A 19931-nucleotide genomic window follows, 5' to 3' on the forward strand; every position below is an offset into this window, starting at 1 on the left:
CTTGTGGGGGCTTTACATCGACTTCTATTCATTTTCTATAGCCTGACCCTTGCCATAATCCTAATCCTAACCCTATCCTTCACAGACCTAACCCCTAACCTAAAAACAGCATTTCCCCTCATAGGGATCAAGAAAATGTCCCCACATGGAGCAATGGTCCCCACAAACCCACATTGTAGACAGTATAGGTCCCCATAAGAATATAAAAACCTGGTACACGCTCGCACACACAAACAGGATAGTTGTGAACACACTTATTCTAGAGCTGACAGAACTAACATTTTAAGAGGTTAACTATGTGTTATGGAAACCTGAATCATAGTTTCTCACACAGAGTCTGCAAATGTGCTCCAAAAGAACACAGATTTTGTCTACTTTATTTATTTACTTGCAGCAATAGTTTCCTGTATGTGACAATAAGTTGAAAAAGCAGAAAGGTTTTATAAGCATGGGGATTTATATGCATCATGGCTTGTTTGTCTCACTGAAATGTTTCTGTTAGGATCTGTGGGTGTTTGACCTCTGGATGTCTGTTTTTTTATTCAAGATTTTTTTTTTTTTTGCTTAGTGGCCTTTAAAGAACAGTAAATAAACAAGAAATTTTTAAATGTGCTGTAGTATAACACCATTAACCCCACTCAATGTTTGTAAGGCACTACAGCTACTTATAAGTAAAAAAACCCTTCTGATTCTTGTGTTGTTCAGTTCCTGATCCACGACCTGTGCGGCAAATATAAGTGTGGCTGACCTCATCATATTTAGGAAGTAGTTATTATGTTTTTCATGAAGCTGTTGCACAACTTGACTGCTTGCACTGTCAGCAAATTCAAAGTCAAGTGATATGTTTCACGTTCTTTCACAGGCATTTTGTTGTCCATTTATCATACAGCTTATAGTGCTCAGATGAACATACAGGCTGACAGTTTTGGTCTGTGTTGTGTCTCTTCTCTTTTAATCAATGTAAATGGGTCAATATTTTCTTTTGTGCTTTCTTCAACTTTTGCTGCACAGGCTCTGCTAGTCGCCCTTCATTTGGTGCAAAAGAAGCAGGATCTGGCTTTCTCAAATCTGCATGGCTCGACAAATTCCTAGTAAAGCCATAGATGCAAATACTGGGAACGTGTTTCCATGACAGCAGAATATCTGTGAATGTTGCTCTGCTCTTCGTGTCTTATTGCAGGTATAAAACCAGGTCTATTTTGTGACCCCTCACTGTCCTCGCCACAGGCCATGCAAAGATTTTATTTTCCAACATAAGATACATAACTGCAGAATTATGGAGGACCAAAACCGACATAATAAGAAATAATATTTAGTTTTTCCTTTTCCTTACACGGTTTCCGTCAAGTAATGTATATATTTTCTTTTTTATTTCCCCTAAACATACAGTTTTGTCAAGAAAAATAGATATTTTGCCCTGTCTGTTTTTTTTTTGTTTTGTTTTGCTTCTCCCTTTTCTGCTCGCTGTATTTCTGCTTGCTGTTTTTCCATTTGCTATTTTTCTGCTGCATCGTTATGTTAATGAGGAGAGCTGCCTTCTATGCGTACTATTGCCCACTAGAGCTTTGGAACCAACGTCACTGCGTCAGACGTTGCGGGAAGGGGTGGAACGGGGAGGTTAGGTGCAGCCGCTCGGTGCCATATTTGCAGGCCACAGACCAAAACAAACTTTATCCCGGTGGTTTTATTGTGTTACCGGCTGCAGTGAAGTGAACCTCCGAGCGCTTGAGGAGGGAGCTAGAGAACGGCTGGCCGAAATTAGCGTTCATAAATCGTATCAACCTTGAGCTAAGCGCCGCTTGCTCGGCGGATATTGGAAAATCCAATATCCAACTCGAAACTAACTTCACTGCAGTAGTAGACATAGAAGACAGCTCTCCTCATTAACATAGCAATGCAGCAGAAAAACAGCAAACTGAAAAACAGCAAGCAGAAATACAGCGAGCAGAAAAGGGAGAAGCAAAAAAAGAAAAAGCAAAATATCTATTTTTCTTGACGAAAATGGATGTTTAGGGGAAATATAAAAGAAAATAAGAAAATGCCGCGTCACCCTCACCACCGCCTTCCGCAAATCATGACAGTATGACCCGACCACAAGTGAAAAGGTGAGGAACGCGTTTAGCAACATCTTCATGGACCCAGCAAGCTGGAGCAATTTTTCTGAGTCCGATTACCTCCTTCTCCTTCGTCAATACAAGAATCAACCGACCACATTAGAAATAGTTTTGGAACTCTATGACTCCAGAAAAAAACAATCCACCACACCTCCAGCCACAGCTCCAGTCACGTCTCCTGCCGGAGTTTCTGCCACGCTTCAAGTCGCCGCTGCAGCGTTCGCTGTCTCCGAGACCAGCACCACCATCAGTTGAAGCCACTGCGGCCTCTCCGTCGTTCCCGGAACCAGCCACCGGTGCGAGTGTAACCCAGGCTAAAATAACCCTTACTAAATGTAAGCCTTTTCATAAAAAATAGCCATAAAATAGATAGATAGGAAATAAATAAAAAATAAACAAATAGGAGAATAAATAAAGAATAAATAGGTCTTAAAATAGTTAAAAAATATTTTTTTAAAAATAATTACAGACATCATAAATGTCTGTAATTTTCATGTTATGACATTTTATTTGGTTAAAAATCTGCATAAAACAGAGTTTTATTTTGTCAGCAGCTAAAACGGTCAAGTGTGAGATAAATCTCTTATTCTGAAGGGTCACATTGATATGTAGCCCACGTGACTAGCTCCAGCCAACCGATTTGCTATGTTCTCTGGCGCCAGAAGAAGAAGCAGAGAACGCGAAGAAGCAAAGAGAGTTGTGCTGTGAACGAGAGAAAGATATGAGAAAATCGACGATTAAAAGTCTATCCGCTGTCTAAAAACATTTTTTCCATTTTTGGAGAAGGGGCTTTTTCGCATTCTTTTTAAACCTGACTGCGTTCAGGAGTGTTATATGTTACAGAACTGGACTTGGTGAGTTAAAAAGTGTATTTTATTTTCTGAGAAGAATGTATTTGTAAGATATTTTATTTCATTGAAACGGAAAGCTAAAGTAGCGCATTTATGTTCAAAAACCGTCGAAGTAACGGATGGGTGAAGCTCGTTCTCCCCTCCCCCACACCCCACACACAGGAACACGCACTCACAGACAGATGTTCAGCCGCCAAATCAGCGAGTACATTACTTTTTTCAGTACCAAGCGAAGTTAAACGAATTTTTATTATGCTTTGTTGGTTATTAAAACAGGCCTTTAAGGTTCTGCTGGAAATTGGACCAGGAAATTCCGAGTCGATTGCTGTGTTGGATTCCGCTAGTGAGAAACAAGATGGCGAACCGTAACCCAGGTTGCCCTGTGACCGCAGTCTAGCAGGAGCTACGCCCTCTGCTGGACATTGCAAATCATCCAAACTTGTATGACCTGCCCATGTTTCCCTGCTAAAATAGCAGTGGATTCAGAGAAACGGGATTAACCCTTCAGGATCATCAGAGAGAAAATACATTGATTTGAAGCACAAGTTATTCGGTCTTTTGCTGGATTGTTTCTGTTGTGTTTGTTTGTTGTTTTTTTTCTTCTCGAACCACATTCAATATCCATTGTTACAGTGAGTGGAATGTGAAATTGTCCGTTGGGTTTAAAAAGGAAACATGAAGTGGTTAAAACAGGAAATTAAAAAAAACCTTAACTTCTTAAAAAGAACACTAAACTAAAATAGATTTAAAAAGATTAAAAATAAACTGTAAATTGAATAGATTAACAGTACTATCTTGAACTTAAATATAACTATTACCTAGGTTTGAATAAATAGTATTCTTTAATACCTAACATTATGTTTAAATTTCAAAACAGGGATTAAATAAAATATTCTGGAAGAAACAGGGAAACTATTTTGAATTTTGTGTCATTGTATGTCAACTGTTTGTAATATTGTTGTTTGTTTTCTTTTCAACAAATAATAAGCTGGCAGTTTAAACTTATTTTCTGGTCTCTGGTCATTCTCCCTACTCCCGAACCTAGCACTGGTCCTATTGTCTGTCCTATTAACTGTAATCATGTCATAAGTGTTACACGGTCACCTCTCCTGCCGGAGCTCCAGTCGCTGCTGCACGTCTTCTCTGTCGTCTTTGGAGCCAGCAATAGAGCTTTGGAGTTGACGTCACAGGATATGACGTTTTCGTCGCTCGGCGCCATGTCTGGGGTCCACAGACCAAAACAAACTATTCAGAACACCGGTGTTTTCATTGTGTTACCAACCGCAGTAAAGTTGTTTTCAAGTTGGATACTGGATAAACCGAGCTCCACGGAGTAAGAGACGTTCAGCTCAAGGTTGATCCGATTTATGAACGCTAATTTCGGCCAGCTGTTCTTAAGTCTCTCCACAAGCGCTCGGAGTTTCACATTGCTGCTGTCAATTTCCGAACACTCCTGTGCATAAATGCTTTGTCTTGTGACCAACTGATACCAAAAAGTGGACATTCATGCTATTACACGAGGCATACTATCTTCTATTAAAATTTTAAGTCATATTCAATAATTTTAATATTAAATGTTTTCTTCAGTAGCTTCCAAATTGTGTCCCATTAACTCAATCTGCTTGAAATTGTTCTACTAGATTGTATAGATGAGGCACACTCACCTTTATTACATTTGAACACCTTTTATATATTTTTTAGCTATTTCTGCAGTCAAAATTTTTTATTTTTCTTAGCTTGTAGGCCATGTAACCTATTAACTCAAAATCTGTGTACAATTATTCTATTAAACTATAGATTAGGCATATTTTTATTCCATTTTGACCCCTTTTTTAACCAGAATTATATTTAAAAAAAAAGAAAATTCATAAAATGTATTACCTCAGATGATCATCATTTGTTACCCGTAATGTTCAATTGCATAAAATTCTAGGCCAGGATCTATGTCATTACATGTTCACTTACCTGAAATATGTTAAATACAACAAATATTTATTAAAGTGTGGTCTATTTCATAAAATTTGTCACCTTTATTGTTTAATTACACATTAAATGTTTAAAGATGGGCTCTTTCATCTGGTTTGTGTCATGATGTGGCGGTGGACACAAATGCAGCAGGCAGTGGACTTACTTTATGTGGATGTAGAAACGAGGCTGATCTAACAATAAGAACTAAGGAACAGAGCAAGAGAAACTAGAAGATCTAAACAAAGAAATAACCCAACTAGAATGACACAGAAAGATACAGACTCAGACATGGAACAATAACTGAACCTATGGTGATCAAATTAAGAAATAAACATTACTAGAAACCCTGCAGGGAGGCTTAAATAAGAAATAACTAGAAGGATAAAATATAATAGTCATTAAAGAAGGCTTGACATGGACTCAGACAAACAAGGAAAAGCAATAATATTATTCTAACTACACTAAATACCATGAACCACTTAAGTGAATTGAAACACAAAGTTAATAAAATGAAAAGCAAAACAAACCCAAAAACCCAGTGTCTTGACAGATGTCTGATTATATAATTGTTTACTTTAATCAGATAAAATATTTATTTAAAAATATAATCTCATTACATGTATGTTTATTACCTGAATATTTAAATATCAAATTGTTACTTAAAATGTGATTCTTTTCTTCACGTTTACATGCAACTTGAAGTGCTTGAATCAAACGATTCATGAATGTTTAATACATTAAATTATTAAATGAGAGAACTGTATTTCAACACAAATGGTTCCTGTTCCTCTTCAGAGTCTGCAGCCTTGCTGAGCTCCTCTGCTGGGGTTCCTTCCTCCTCAGCCTCTCCAACTTGCTCCTCTTCTGTTGCCTCTGCTACTGTGTTTTCATTATTTACCTCTTCTGGGGTAAATAATGAAATCAGTCTCAGTAACCTGTTGATGGTTTTGCTGTATCGCCTCTGTAATTGACGCCCATGTCGGTCCGATGTTGTGGCGTTTACCTCGCAGTGACCCACATTCAGCACTGGACCCCAGTCAGGATTGAGCTCATCCATTTCATACGTCGGTTTGCCTTTAAGAGGACATATCAGAACACATCGCTATTAAAGCTGTAAATTTGATAACACTAGTAAAATAGTTTACTTCACAATAATGTAATAACCTCGATGTCCACTGACAAAACTCGGACTATGCTACATAAACAATATTAGCCCGAGCTAAACAACAGAAACTGAACGTAAGAACACTCGGACAAAATCATAGAACAACATTGTGACACAAAACCAACAAAGCAAATTTAGACACTCACCAGAAAGGAAATGTCTGGAGGAAACTTGTAGGTATCTGGGGATTTTGGAGAACGTGATATCAAGACGTGTCACCGCTGATACCAGGACATTCGTCTTCTTTTCGTTAGCACCGATAGCTTAGCCTCCTCACGTTGTTTCCAAGCAGGATAATAGTGAAACCAAAGTCCGTCTTATATCCTTTTACCGTTTCAGTCGTGTGATCGGACATTACAGACAATAACGTAGCAAGTTCGTACCATAGCTAAATTATTTTAAGTAACTTGGATTGAAAAAATCTGCGAGACTGTTTTTTTTTATACTGCGAGACTGTTGTCTATGGACCCCTAAGATGGCGCTGATACCCCTCCGACTAGAGCAGTGACGTCACGCTCCAAAGCTCTATACTTCCAGCTCTTATTAGATGTTCGGATAAGGGAAGTTTCCATAAAAAAATAAATCTAAAAAAAAAAAAATCTATTTTCTGCCAGCAATATAAAAAAAATCCTACTAGAGATAGCCATAAATGAATGCTTTTATCTGATGCAGAAGCCTTATTGACTTCTAGGAAGGAAGTTTCAATTAAATGCATAAAAAATAAACATTTTGGTGCAAGTTAAAAATTCTCTACAATTAGATTTTTTAAAAATCAAGCAAAACATCCCTATTTCCCACCAGCAATATCAAGGAAACTATTAAAGATGGCCAAAAATGGATGCCTTTATTTTATTCAGCAGCAAAAAATACTAAATTTTGTCAATTTTTGAATTTTTTTTTCCGTCGGTCAAATTAGCTTTGGACCTAATAAATTTTTATTTAATAGTCCCAGACCCCCACAAAAAATTGAGCATGTTAAAAACACACAGCAGGCTGGGCAAAATAGTTTTTGGGGCTTGGTTTCAACATATATTTTTTAATATGGTATCCCAAAAATGCCATGTGTACTGTCGGGGTCAATATTGAAATTACTTACATTTTTCAAAATAATAATTATTTTGAAATAATTATTATTATTTCAAAATAATTGAATAATAATAATAACTATTATTATTATTATATAATATTATTTATGAAGAAGACTCTTCATTTTTAAAGTAAGCTACTTATACTGTACATTTTCATGTTTTGCAATATGATTTATATATTATATTTAAAGAATGTCATTACAAATAAGTGTCACATTGATTTATTTTTTAAGTAATAAGCTTTCAAAAACCCCATCTTTTTCTTCTCAAAGGTGGGTTTGTGGCAAGGTACACCTACCCCCCAAAATCTCAAAAACCATTAGACATAACGGGCTGAAATTTTTTCTGCTCTTTTCTGGTAATACACTTAATAGAAAAATGCATTTAGAGTACTAAAAATCTAAAGAAAAAAATTGACTTCAAGTATCTATTCCGAGTCCCCGCCTCCCAGAGCCCCTTCTGAGCGCTCTGCCGGCCCTCCAGAACCTTCTGCCCGGCCCTTGCGCCGACGTTGTCATGACACTTACTGAATCAGCAATGGTCTTCTTTCTCCATGACTCCATTGGTATCACAGTTTGGTTTGTCGTGACCCCAATGTTTAAACTCTACAACAGTGGTGCCCAAAGTCAAAATGTCCCCACATATTTTCACCTTTTATGCTTCCAGAACGAACTTCTTCATCCTTAGAGGAGGCTTCCTTTTCGTCTTCAGGGACAATCTCCTCAAAACAAAAGTATTTCCATCTCCAGTCCTCTTTGCTTTTTACTAAAAGTCCTTCGTCTTTTACGTTGTCTTTTACTGACACATCACTGTGTTTTAAGTTGTCTTCGGCAACATCCTCAAAACAAAAGTTCCTAAATCTTTCATCAGATGAGCTCTCTTCTGGAAAGTCTTCATCTTTAATTTTGTATCCCAGGAGTTTTTCTACTCCTTTTGTGATGAGATACCCAAGGCCCCAACCGATAGTAAGAATCATTTTTCCTGGAAATGGAAAACTTTCTAAAATCGTTCGACATCGTCTCTGAAAGTGTTGTACCTCCAACCAGGGGTGAAAGTAGGCAGGTACGGTCGAGTACTGCGTAGCCCTAAAAGATTTAGAGGGGTTACGCAGTACCTGCAAGAAGCTGTGAGGAGCAGCTGTCTGCTGTAAAGAATCAATGGGTGCATGTGCAGCCGTGAGTGGACCCGCTAATCTGCCGTGACTGATTAGTTTTTCAAGAACAATCTAAAATACGACTTAATCAGTTAATAAATAGCTTTATTCCCATTTCCCATTGTTTCTGAACTGTTCGTACTTTGCTAGAGCAGCGGTGCAATACGTTGATCGCGGAAGGTTTTGAGTCGATCTCGGCATTAGGTGACATATTTATTTATTTATTTATTTATTTTTTAATCTAAATTAAGTGAGCTCCTCCATTTTCTCCTTGTGCTGCTGTTGCTGCCTACACAAATGAACCAGGCCGGTTAAAAACAACCAATCAGAGCCAGGAGGAGGATCTTAGCGCTGTCAGTAATCCTTGTGCTGCTAAATGTGCTAATGGCAGAGAAACAACTCACCTTTACAGGAAAACGGTTTGTACGACATTATTGGTTGCTATGCTAACTTAGCCTTAGCTTTCACAACAGGCTCTGCTAATATGGAGAAGCTGTATCATAGCAGACCGCCACTATGGGGGCAAGTGGAGGTAAGCAGCACGCACATGGAGGTGACTGACAGCGCTTGGATACGTCGTATCTGATTTCAACAACAGTATTGCAGACAGTGATTCTTGAGAATAGGGACAAAACAGGTCCTATGAATAAAGCACAAAATTTGAATAAAATATACACAAAATATAATTTTTTCAAATATCTGACTCAACTAACCTGGGTCATATGAGCACAACAATGTATATTTTCCAGGTATTTGCTGAATATTTTTTTATTTTAAACATTGTAGTCGGTAGATGATGCCTGTAAAAGCCCTTGTCCAGGAGCAGAACTCAACACATTATAATAGTTTAAAACAATTAAAGAAATACTAAAATTATATATTGTGACAATTAAGTATAAGTAGTCATATAAATAATTATAGAGGTATCAATAAATTGAATTAAAAATCATTTTTATATATTTTCCAATTCCATTGAAATTTGTCCCTAGTTTTTGTCAACACCGTCAGAAATGAAAAGAATGTAAAAAAAAATCAGGCATTATTGGGGGGCACCAGAACTTCTGACGACCCCATGACGTTGTCTTTTCTCTTCCTTTGCTAGGAGGGCTAGTTAGCTTTGGTTAGCTTAAGTTATTCTTTAGTTTTTTTCTTCTGTTTTATTCCTAAGTTGCTTGTCAGAACCATGATGTGTCAACTCCATAACTGACAATTTACAAAACTTTGATGAAATTTTGTGAAATAAAAGCTTAATTTTGGTAAACTGTAAAGATTTCATGGACCTGACGAGCTACAATATGGCCTCCTTCAGAATAACATCATATAAATTGAGGTGCTTTGGCATTTCGTCAACTCCGTCAGATGTCAACTCCATCAGAGTTTTTCTGACTCTTTCAGTGAAATTATTGTCAAATATCACTTAAATGTGCAATTATTTTATTTTAATGTATTTTACACGAATTGCATTACTTCACATGTACCAAGTTTTTCATTTTATTCACTAGTTTGTCACCACCTTCAGTTCTGTGTCAACTCCGTCATGTACTGTCAACTCCATCAGATGGACTTTTTGTTGTTTTTTGTTTTAAATAATATTTCTTTTGTTTCTTGAGAAGCATTTGTCTGTAAAATGAATGAAAATATCACTAATAGGGTCATTAAAAATTATTTTATATTTATTTTTGTCAGATGATGATGACAAAGTTCTAGGTCAGGTTGATTAAAAATGTAATTTTTTTAAAAATGTTGCAACTGGGAGCCTTCACCTTAGCATCTTTACATTTCCTAAACATTGTCATATTTGCATACATAAGGTTGAGAAATAACAAAAAAAAAAATTATGGGAAAATTAAAACCCATTTTGTCCCTATTCTCAAGAATCACTGGTAGACTAAAAGCTGACTGATGGTGATCAAATGAATGAACTGCTAAACTTCCAAAGCCCTTGTGATGCGTTATAAATATTCCACAAGCATCACAGTGTAATAAATACAATATATTGTCATATTTTCCATAATTTCGCTTTTGAAAAGCTCAAAATCGTGGAACCTCCCCAGATCACATGAACGCACCGTTCAGCTTCAATCGTGAGCTTCTCGGTTCATAGAGCTTTCTTGTAATAGATTATGTCAACCACTAGATGTCGCCAGAGTCCTTCCATGTGCGATTGATGAATTTAAACGACTATCAACCCCGTAGGTATCTTTTAAGTTGAAAAGTGTTTTGTTTAAATGTTAATTGATGACATTTCTGTGGGTTTGTTAATGTGTTGAGGGAAAATAAATTTTGGCTGATATGGGATCTGTTTTTTTATTGTTGGTTTGGTTTGTTTTCTTTTCTTTTTTTTTATGCATTCGACCATTTCTACCAGCGAGTAAACAAATTGAAAGGTCAGAAACTTTTATGCGTCAGAAGCGTCTCCTCTTCATGGGGAACCTGTACTTGCGTGTAAAAAAATCTTATCAGATCAGATGAGGTTGGGATTGGGAGACTTTGCGATAAGTCTGGACTCTGTGCGGACTTGCACTTTGGTTCTGCGGGATTGCAGACATGCCTCTGCTGATAAGACATGTGCTTTCAGTTTAAAGCTCAGAGCGGATAAGTTCGGTTGTGGAATAAGAATTAATTTAATCGTCACATTATTTGAGGGTGTGGTTTTGTTTTTGTTTTTTTCCTTATTTTTTTCTTTTTTCAACAGATTAGATTACATGTTGACGCGATGACGCCCGACTTGTTTACTCCTCTGAGTCCTGTCTGTGTCACCTCTGGCGGTCCGCCGGCTGCAGCCGCGGCTCCGTGGAGCTCTGTGACATGAAGATTGTTTAGGAAGCCCTGCATTTGAGCCACCATGTGGGCGTGTTTCTCTCAGGCCCAGCAGTCTCTCCGCTCTTGTGTGGAGTTCAGAGCGAGGAAAACGCATTTCTTCTGCTGCGACCGCAGAGCGCAAAAGGTGGGAGCTCTCCGACTCTGACGCGCACACCATCATCTCCCACCCCGGGGCTCCAGGTGCTTCACTTCACCAACAAGAGGGAGATTTACAAAAAACAAAAAGAAAAAAAGAAGAACTCATCATCATCATCATCATCATCATCATCATCTAGCCATGGACGCATCTCGGTTCGCTGCGATACATTTGGGCCTGCTCCTCGTTTTGTTTGGGAATGTACCGTGTTTCCAGTCTGCTGCTATCATCTCCCCTTCTGCGCCGAGGAGGAACAGGGAAGCCAATACCTCTCATCCGCACGGACAAAGGTCACCCAGGCTCTTCAGAGACATCATCGCCTCCTCGCACCCCGCAGCGGGACATCACAAAGACGGAGAGGTCCCAAAGGACGCCGTGGTGCCGCACGAGTACATGCTCTCCATATACAGGACGTATTCGGCGGCCGAGAAACTCGGACTAAACGCGAGCTTCTTCAGCTCCTCAAAGTCTGCCAACACCATAACGAGTTTTGTGGACAAAGGAACAGGTTGGGTTTTTTTTCTCTTTTTTTCCCGGCTCTGCTCTGATATACCGTCCTCTTGGAACCGATTAGAGTAGGGTCAAGATCTTTTACGCACACTCCAGATGAAGCAAAAACAAACAACAAAAAAAAAACTTATACGGACGCATTTTACGCGCTCAAAATCTAATCAAATGTTTTTTAATTTTTAGACAATACACAAGAGCTTCAGATTTATTTCGGTTCATGTGAAAACAAGCGATTATTTGCCACTTCTCGTCTCCTTTCTTTCAGACGATCAACTCTGATTTAAATCCTCGTCCTCTGACTGTGAAAACCACAACAGTTTTTGCAGAAAGAGGAACCGAGCCGGTTGGATTCAGAGCGACTGCGCAGCCCACCGATCTGATAGTATCATCACTGAACATGCTAGAAACCAAAGAAGAGGGAAAAATCTTCTGCAGCGTATTAAATCACCGGCTTTAGCTCTTTAGATTTTACGCACGGTGTATAGCAAACAAAAGCACATTTACGCGATCAGATAGTGTGAAATCTTGATATATTTTTCATGAATTATGCTAAGGCTGCACTTTTTTAAATTTCTCAACTTATTTTGAGAGAGAACAGAGTTTAATTGGTTTTAAATAAACACTACAGTGAACTTACAATGGTCTCTCTCTCTCTGTCTCTCTCTCTCTCTCTCTCTCTAAACGAGCGCTTTAAGTCACTGTCAGCCTAGAATCTAAAATGTGGAAAGGTCCGTCGTCGCTTTCTTCGATTTTCCTCCTCTAACAAACCTTCAAACGGAGTCCAGCCCCCTCACCCCACACCGCAGCCATCACTTATTAAAACGTCCAATCTGTTGCCATTATGGTACCCAGTAGAAGGCCAGCTTGTGCCAACAAAGAGGTCCGGAGGGGCCCAGGGTTGGGGCGGAGGGGGGCATGGGGGCGCAGAACGGGTCGGTGTGAGCAGCAGGTGTTTGAGTCAGTTATACATGTGTAACCAAGTGATAGGAGCAGCTTGCGAGAGCAAACACAGTCCGATCAACACAAACGCGCGCGCGCGCGCACACACACACACACACACACACACACACACACACACACACACACAAACACATTGCAAGGTCAGGAGTTAATCTTTGAGGGAGAAATAAAAAGCAAGTCTTTGGCAGTCCCGACGCGCCGCAGGCTGCAAAACATCCCAACATCTTGATGCTATATGTGAGAGTCAATACTTTTATATATAAAAAAATGAATTTTGATTTGTTTCGACACTGTATTGACTCTGTTTTGTGCAATCCAGACAGTTTAGAGATTTCGATGCCGCTTCCGACAGAGCTGTTCCAACTGAAGGTTTTCAAACCGGGTGCCAGAACTGAAAACCTTGGCGTTGCACACTTTAATTTTAACTCTCTGTGTGTATATGTAAGGAGGTGGCCCACGAATGAAGGTTAAATCAATAAATGTATTTATCGTGGGGGCCCCCTTTTGCCCCCCATTAGCGACGCAGCTGATTTTAAACTTGATTTGCGCGTAAAAAGTTCTGATGGACGTTGTTGGTTTCTGGCAGTGGGACTTGGTTTGATTTATTTTTTAGGAGGCGTTGGGGGTGTGTGCTGGTTAAGGAGGGGATTTTGGGGGGGGGGGGGGTTGGACGTGTCAGGCTCTCTCTTGTGATTCTGATGTGATGTGTCAGTGGCTCTGACCCCGAGCTGGACCCTTCTGAGGGGCAGCTTGGCATCGGAACGGCTGACTGCAGTGTTTGAACTCGGTGATCTAATTGAGTGTTCATGTCATAACATATCAAACACTGTCTATTCTCCCGTAATGACCCGGCCCGGCCACGGTGGGCAGATCCCCGAGAAAAGAGAAGAAAAGGAAAAAGAAAGAAAGAGAGAGAAAGAAAAAGAGGGGAAAATTAGAGCGCTTCCTCTTCTGTGAAGTGGTTTGGATTTTTTTTTCTCCCTTCTTGTTTTACTGCGGAACCTCCCTTTGCGAGCACCACTTTAATTACGGAAACTTAAGTTCTTGCAGCTCGAGCGCCTTTGGTTGCTTTTTGGTGTTGCTTTCAGTTCCCCTACCCTCTTCCCCACCACCACCTCTCTCAAACCTCCCTCTAACCCCCACTAAGCATTGCGCTGCATTCTAACCTGCAGCATGAACCTGGGCTGAGCTGGGACTCGGTTTAAAATCGCAGCAGTGTCACATTTTGGAGGAAAACAACCTGTGCGCCTTTTGCGCGTCATTTTACGCACGCAGGAGCAGATTTAAAAAAAAATAAAGAAATAAAGAAAAACTAAGAAATCCATGTCTTAGTTTGCTTTAGAAAAAAATATAAGTGGTAAAATCATATATCAAATAGATAAATCTGAATAATAGAGGGAACACTTTCTCATCATCGATCATTTAAAAGTCTGAGGAGGGGTGGGGGGGCAGCTCTTGAGATTTAACCAAGATTTAGCTGAAAGATACAGCAGGATGCTTCAAGTGACCAAGCAAATAAAGCAGAAAAAGAAGAAAAAGGTTTTAAAATCAGACAAGACTGACAACTTAAATAACCCAATCACTCACTCAGTCGATCACTGAGTCGTTCCGCGCTGGCGCACTCGTTTTCAGCGGAATGTTGTCGTTGGCAAGTCGGAATGAAATGGAAGAGGGGAAGTGTTTTAATGAGGAGGATGGGAGCTGAGAACTGTTAATTATTTGGCAAACTTGTATTCGATTTGTTTGAGTGCTTATAAAAGTACAAAAAAAGTAACGTGAACCAGACGGAGGGAGAGAAGAAGAAAAAGTTACTGAAAGAAGGCAGAAGGTTTCAATCTGCTTTTTACTGTCTGACTCGGCGGGCTTCACGGGACGGAATCTGACAGCCAGATTTATTTGGAAAAACTCTCTTTAAAGGTGCTCTCACAAACGATGTGACATGGATGTTGCGATGTAGAAACATGTCAGTTTAAGTTAAGACAACGTTCAAATAAACAAATAGAGACAACCTGTCATTTAGAGGGGAGAAAAACAGACAAATTAAGACGAATTCGACTAAATAAATCACACTTAAAATATATATTAAAACACGCAGACTGCATTCTGAATGTATAGTTTTGCTCTCAAATCAAGAGGGACATTTCTTAAACTGCAGATGAACGTTTCGGGAGAAAATTGACGGAAATGTTAAAATAAAAGGGAAGATTTCTCTAATACGGCTTTTCTTCTGGGGAAAACCGAAAAACGTTTTGTTCGAAATGTCTCCGTTATGCTCGAACTGTTTCCTGTTTGTGCTAAATGCCTCTCTCTCTCTCTCTCTCTCTCTCTCTGTCTCTCTATCTCTCTGTCTCTCTCTCTCTCTCTCTGGTTTCCATCCCATTCTCATTGGTTCGCCTTGATGAAACACGTTCAGGCCTCTGGAGAGGAGAATAATGTAATAATTGTGCATTGTTGGTCGCCTTTGCTCCATTGTGCCTAAAAGGGAAACCCCTTTTCCTAAAATCAGTGGGGTTTTTTTTGTTTGTTTTTTTTATTCTTTTTTTAATCTACAACTTTTAAAAAATGGTATTCCCCTTTTGGATGTTCTGGTTGCTGTTTATATGCCAAATGTTTTTAGGACAGTTTTTTTTTCTTTTGTTTGTTTTAAGCATTTTATTTCTTCTCCGCTACAAAGGTCGACATTATTAATCGACCTGTCAGCGCATAAAACTAAATCACACACTAATTAATGAAGGTGTTATAAAGGAATAAATAGATGTAACAAATTGAGAGGGGGAAAAGTTGCTGGATTCGATTTCAATCAGTGTTTATGAGTAGAAATGATGGAAGTCTAACATCTAAAAGACAACTTAATCAAAAAAATCTTACTCGAATAATTGGTCATTTCCGAATCTGTTTTTCTTTTGTCAGAGCTTTTTCTGTTACTCACGCCTAAAATGTCTGCGATTAATATCAACAATAATAAAACCTGCAAATCTGTTACATCATAACATAACTAAGATGGCTCATTCACTGTAAGCAAGAAGCGTGAATTTAGCATTAGCTTTTTTGCTAGTTAACAAGTTAAAGTTTTTGCCAACGAGTAGGCAAAGATTGAGCAGTATTTAATATTATATTTACATATTAATTTAATATTTACATATTAAATATTGCTTAAGATGTAATAAATTCAGTCATATTACAATCCATGCAAACATATCAGCTGAACACTGCAGGAGAGCTGAGCACAATTTTTAGCAAAAAATAAATGACGAAAGAAATTTAAGAAATAAAATAAAGAAATGGTTGTTACCAACAGCAATGTTAGAGCTGCTAAAATGTAGCTAATATTGAGCCTATCATTTACAAATTAAAATGCTTAATTTCATTTCAATATTTTTTCATTGCCTGTTTGATACTATCTGAAGCTTTTTTTTTTTACAGAGTAGCTTGGTAGCAAATCAGACTTTAACGCTGAACTGGTTCATGACAAATCAGACAGGTGACAATCTTTAAGTTTCAATCTTGATAAAACCATTTAAATCATATCCGCCTCACAGTCACCTGACAGATTACAGCAGCGGACTGAACCAACATGCTCTGTTAAATTCCGGTAAAGTTTGTGATTAAAATAAAATGGTAAATACTGCTGGATGTTAACCATTATTAAGCATCACATTTACAAGCTACTCTATAATATTTTTTAATAATTTCATTGACAAATATTTCACTTTTTTGTGTGATTTAGTAATAAGTTGGGCGTTAGTATTAGCAACATTTTAACTACACCTCTTTTTTTGTCAATAACAAATATGAATCTGTAGTTTTATTCTTATCATCATTTATAACACCGCCCTTCCGGACGGGTCACTGTGAGCGGTTTTCTAGAGCAACATAAGGAGCAAAAAATATATATTTTTAACGTGCCACCTGGAATGCTTCGTTAAAAAGATAGATTGTCTTTCATCGCTAATAATATTTTTTGCAGTTTCCACAAATTCTGATTTCTAGCGCAACTCTTCATCCAGACACGCCGTTTTTTGATTAAAAGTGGCACGCCATTAAAAAAATATATTAATAATAATAATAATAATCAGATGTATCGGTGTGTGGTGTTTTTCCTAAAAAAATAAAAATAAAAAAAACAGGAACAACCTGACAAATGCGCACTTTACGCAATGCGCAAGATTTATGCGATAAAGTCATTCCTTTCTTTCATCTTTTTTTCCCCCTTTTTCCACAAAGAAAAAAATGTTAAGGCAGCACTGCGAGGCGTTAACGGGCATCTTAATTGCATCATTATCGGATAAATTTATTATGAGGGCGGATGTGGATTAGAAATTAGACGGGGACATTAATCATACTTCTGTGGCGGCCATCCGTAGGGGTTTTGCCTTTCTTCTCAGAACAGCTTGTCAGCTGCAGTTTGTGTGAGGCGGGCTCATGGTGGACGTTTGAAAAACAAGAAAAAGAGAGAGAAGGCCTCTGTGGGAGAATGTGACCCCCCCACAACTCCCTCAACACACACACATACACACACACACACACACACACACACACACACACACACACACACACACACACACACCACCTCTCTCTGAACACTGTACACTCTAAGTGAATCTGACTGCAATTATTTTCTTCTTTTCTCCTTGCAGACAATCTTTTGCACTCTCCTCTGAGAAGACAGAAGTATCTGTTTGATGTCTCAACCCTGTCCGAGAAAGAGGAGCTGGTCGGAGCCGAATTAAGGATATTTAGGAAAGCTTTGGGGGCCCCTCAGGCGGCGGGGCCCTTCCACCTCCAGCTCTACCCGTGCCGCTCCGACAAGCCGCTGGACTCCAGGTCTCTGGACGCCGCGGACTCCGCAGAGACCGGCGGCTGGGAGGTTCTGGACGTGTGGGACGCGTTTCAGACGCAGCGCCAGCACAGGAGCCAGCTCTGCTTCCAGCTCCGGGCCGTGCACGGCAAGTCCGACGCCGAGGTGGACCTGAGGCGGCTGGGCCTCGACAGGAGCGGCCGCGGACAGCAGGAGAAGGCCATCCTGGTGGCCTACACCCGCTCCAGGAAGAGGGAGAACCTGTTCAACGAGATGAAGGAGAAGATCAAGTCGCGGCGCTCGGCCGAGGAAAAGCCGGCGAGGGCCGAGGGCCTGGGCGAGGGCCCCCCGCGGCGGCGGCGGAGGACGGCGCCGAACAACCGGCACGGGAAGCGGCACGGGAAGAAGTCCAAGTACAGGTGCAGCAAAAAGGCCCTGCACGTGAACTTCAAGGAGCTGGGCTGGGACGACTGGATCATCGCCCCGCTGGGCTACGAGGCCTACCACTGCGAGGGCGTGTGCGACTTCCCGCTGCGCTCGCACCTGGAGCCCACCAACCACGCCATCATCCAGACCCTCATGAACTCCATGGACCCCAACAGCACCCCGCCCAGCTGCTGCGTGCCCACCAAGCTCAGCCCCATCAGCATCCTGTTCACGGACTCAGGCAACAACGTGGTGTACAAGCAGTACGAGGAGATGGTGGTGGAGCAGTGCGGCTGCAGGTAGCGGTGTGTTGGTGTCATAAATAAAACAACGGAGGAAAAACGAAAAGACAGATTTTGTTCAAGCCGAAGTGCTGACGGCTCCGTGGACGTGAACAGATCAGCTCCTCACAGGGTCTGTGAGGAGCGTTTTAATCCAAATGACGGGATGCGCTCACAGGATGCGCATCCCGTCCACCTCCACCCTACTTCAGTTTTATTTATTCAAACTGATTAACACTAAAAGCGTCCAGCACATTTATTCTCATCCACGCAGAGACCTTTAAAAAAACCGTATCAAGCGGAATGTCCAGGAGGTTTTGGCGCAAAGCAGCGAATAGACACAGTGCGCGCTCTGCATGGCTGCGGGCCAGAAAGGAGCCTGTTTATCTGGGAGCGCCGCGCTTGATCGGGACGTTTTGGGGTCGTCCCTCCACCCCCAACACACACACATACACACACACACACACTCCCTAACTGGAGACATTACAGGCTCGGGACAGAGCATGCTCTCACCAAATAAATGAATAAATGGAAATAAAAGAGAGAGACAAAAGAAATCGGTAAATACATGAACACATGAGGTGAATGTCTAATGTACCAAACACAGAAACGTGGATCTGTATGTGAGGAGATAAAGATGGCGGTGGTGATGCCTTCAAGAGATTTCTCTTTTTTTTTTTTTTTTTTTTTTGCCTTAAAAGGACCCAGATTAGATCTGTGCCTCTCCTGGGACCTGATGCATGGAAATCAATTTTTTTTTTTTTTTTGGAAAAGCACACATAACTGGGGCGGATTTTTTGTTTTTATTCGCTTAAAAGTCTGCATCTTTACGCAATGCACTTCCACGACTTCCTGCGCCATGCACGGACAAGTGGTTCAGCGAGAGAGAGGGAGGGAGAGAGAGGAGATAAGAGAAAAGAAAAAAAAATAGACTCGCCAATCGAGACTATATTTAAATGCACATTAGCTTTGAATGCACTGCTGTTCATTATTTTTTTCCCGTCTTTATCTCTGAGCTGTAAATATTTTGTACAGTCGAAAGAAAAAAAAAACTTTACAAAGTGCTGCGAATGAAGTGACGCTCGAAAGGCGTTTCTTTGCAAATGTAAAAAAAACTGCACTCAAATCGGTAAAAACAAAATGTCTATTCTATAATTATTTTATTATTTGTGATGTACAGAGTTCCATGATAATCATATATTTCTTACGTCGTAAAAAAAGAGTAATTTAAAGTGTCTTCGATATTTTTTGCAGAGGGTGGAAAGTACTATTATTAATATCTATCTACCTCATTATTGCATATAGGATCTGAGTTTGAGGTGCATTCAGTTAAAGTGTAAAGAGCTTTTACAATGATATATATATGAGATCATTTATATAACATATTACTGGATACTACTCCACACCATTACTGTACAAATAAAATTCCAAACAAAGTCTGGAATTTCTGGTGAGTTCTGCCTGTTTGTGTTTATTTCACTCGGTTTATGTTCGGAAATTTGGACATTTAATGAATGTCTTAAAAACCGTGTTCACATTTTGTCACGATGCGACCTCACACTTCATTGGGTTTTATTTGGGGGGTTTTATGAGACAGACCGACACAAACCAAAGTCGCAAATGAAATTAGTGCGTGTTTTCTCGCATATTTCACAAAT

General features: G+C 39.8%; 1 protein-coding gene and 1 long non-coding RNA gene across 2 annotated transcripts; one reads left to right on the forward strand and one right to left on the reverse strand.

Moving 5' to 3' along the window:
• Positions 1-5541: 5541 nt before the first annotated feature.
• LOC148155108 (uncharacterized) lies at positions 5542-6923 on the reverse strand. The gene is made up of 2 exons (XR_015765691.1): positions 6245-6923; positions 5542-6007 (listed from the first exon to the last, which is right to left on the reverse strand). It is a non-coding gene; the product is annotated as an uncharacterized LOC148155108 (long non-coding RNA).
• A 3564-nt stretch (positions 6924-10487) lies between these two features.
• gdf6a (growth differentiation factor 6a) lies at positions 10488-19717 on the forward strand. The gene is made up of 2 exons (XM_014993787.2): positions 10488-11806; positions 17406-19717. The coding sequence occupies exons 1-2, from the start codon at positions 11440-11442 to the stop codon at positions 18293-18295; spliced, it is 1257 nt and encodes a 418-aa protein (XP_014849273.2). The 5' UTR covers positions 10488-11439; the 3' UTR covers positions 18296-19717.
• Positions 19718-19931: the final 214 nt, after the last annotated feature.

The sequence above is a fragment of the Poecilia mexicana genome, unplaced genomic scaffold, assembly GCF_051168715.1.
Source record: "Poecilia mexicana isolate PSO_F unplaced genomic scaffold, ASM5116871v1 scaffold_16, whole genome shotgun sequence".
NCBI classification, from domain to species: domain Eukaryota; kingdom Metazoa; phylum Chordata; class Actinopteri; order Cyprinodontiformes; family Poeciliidae; genus Poecilia; species Poecilia mexicana.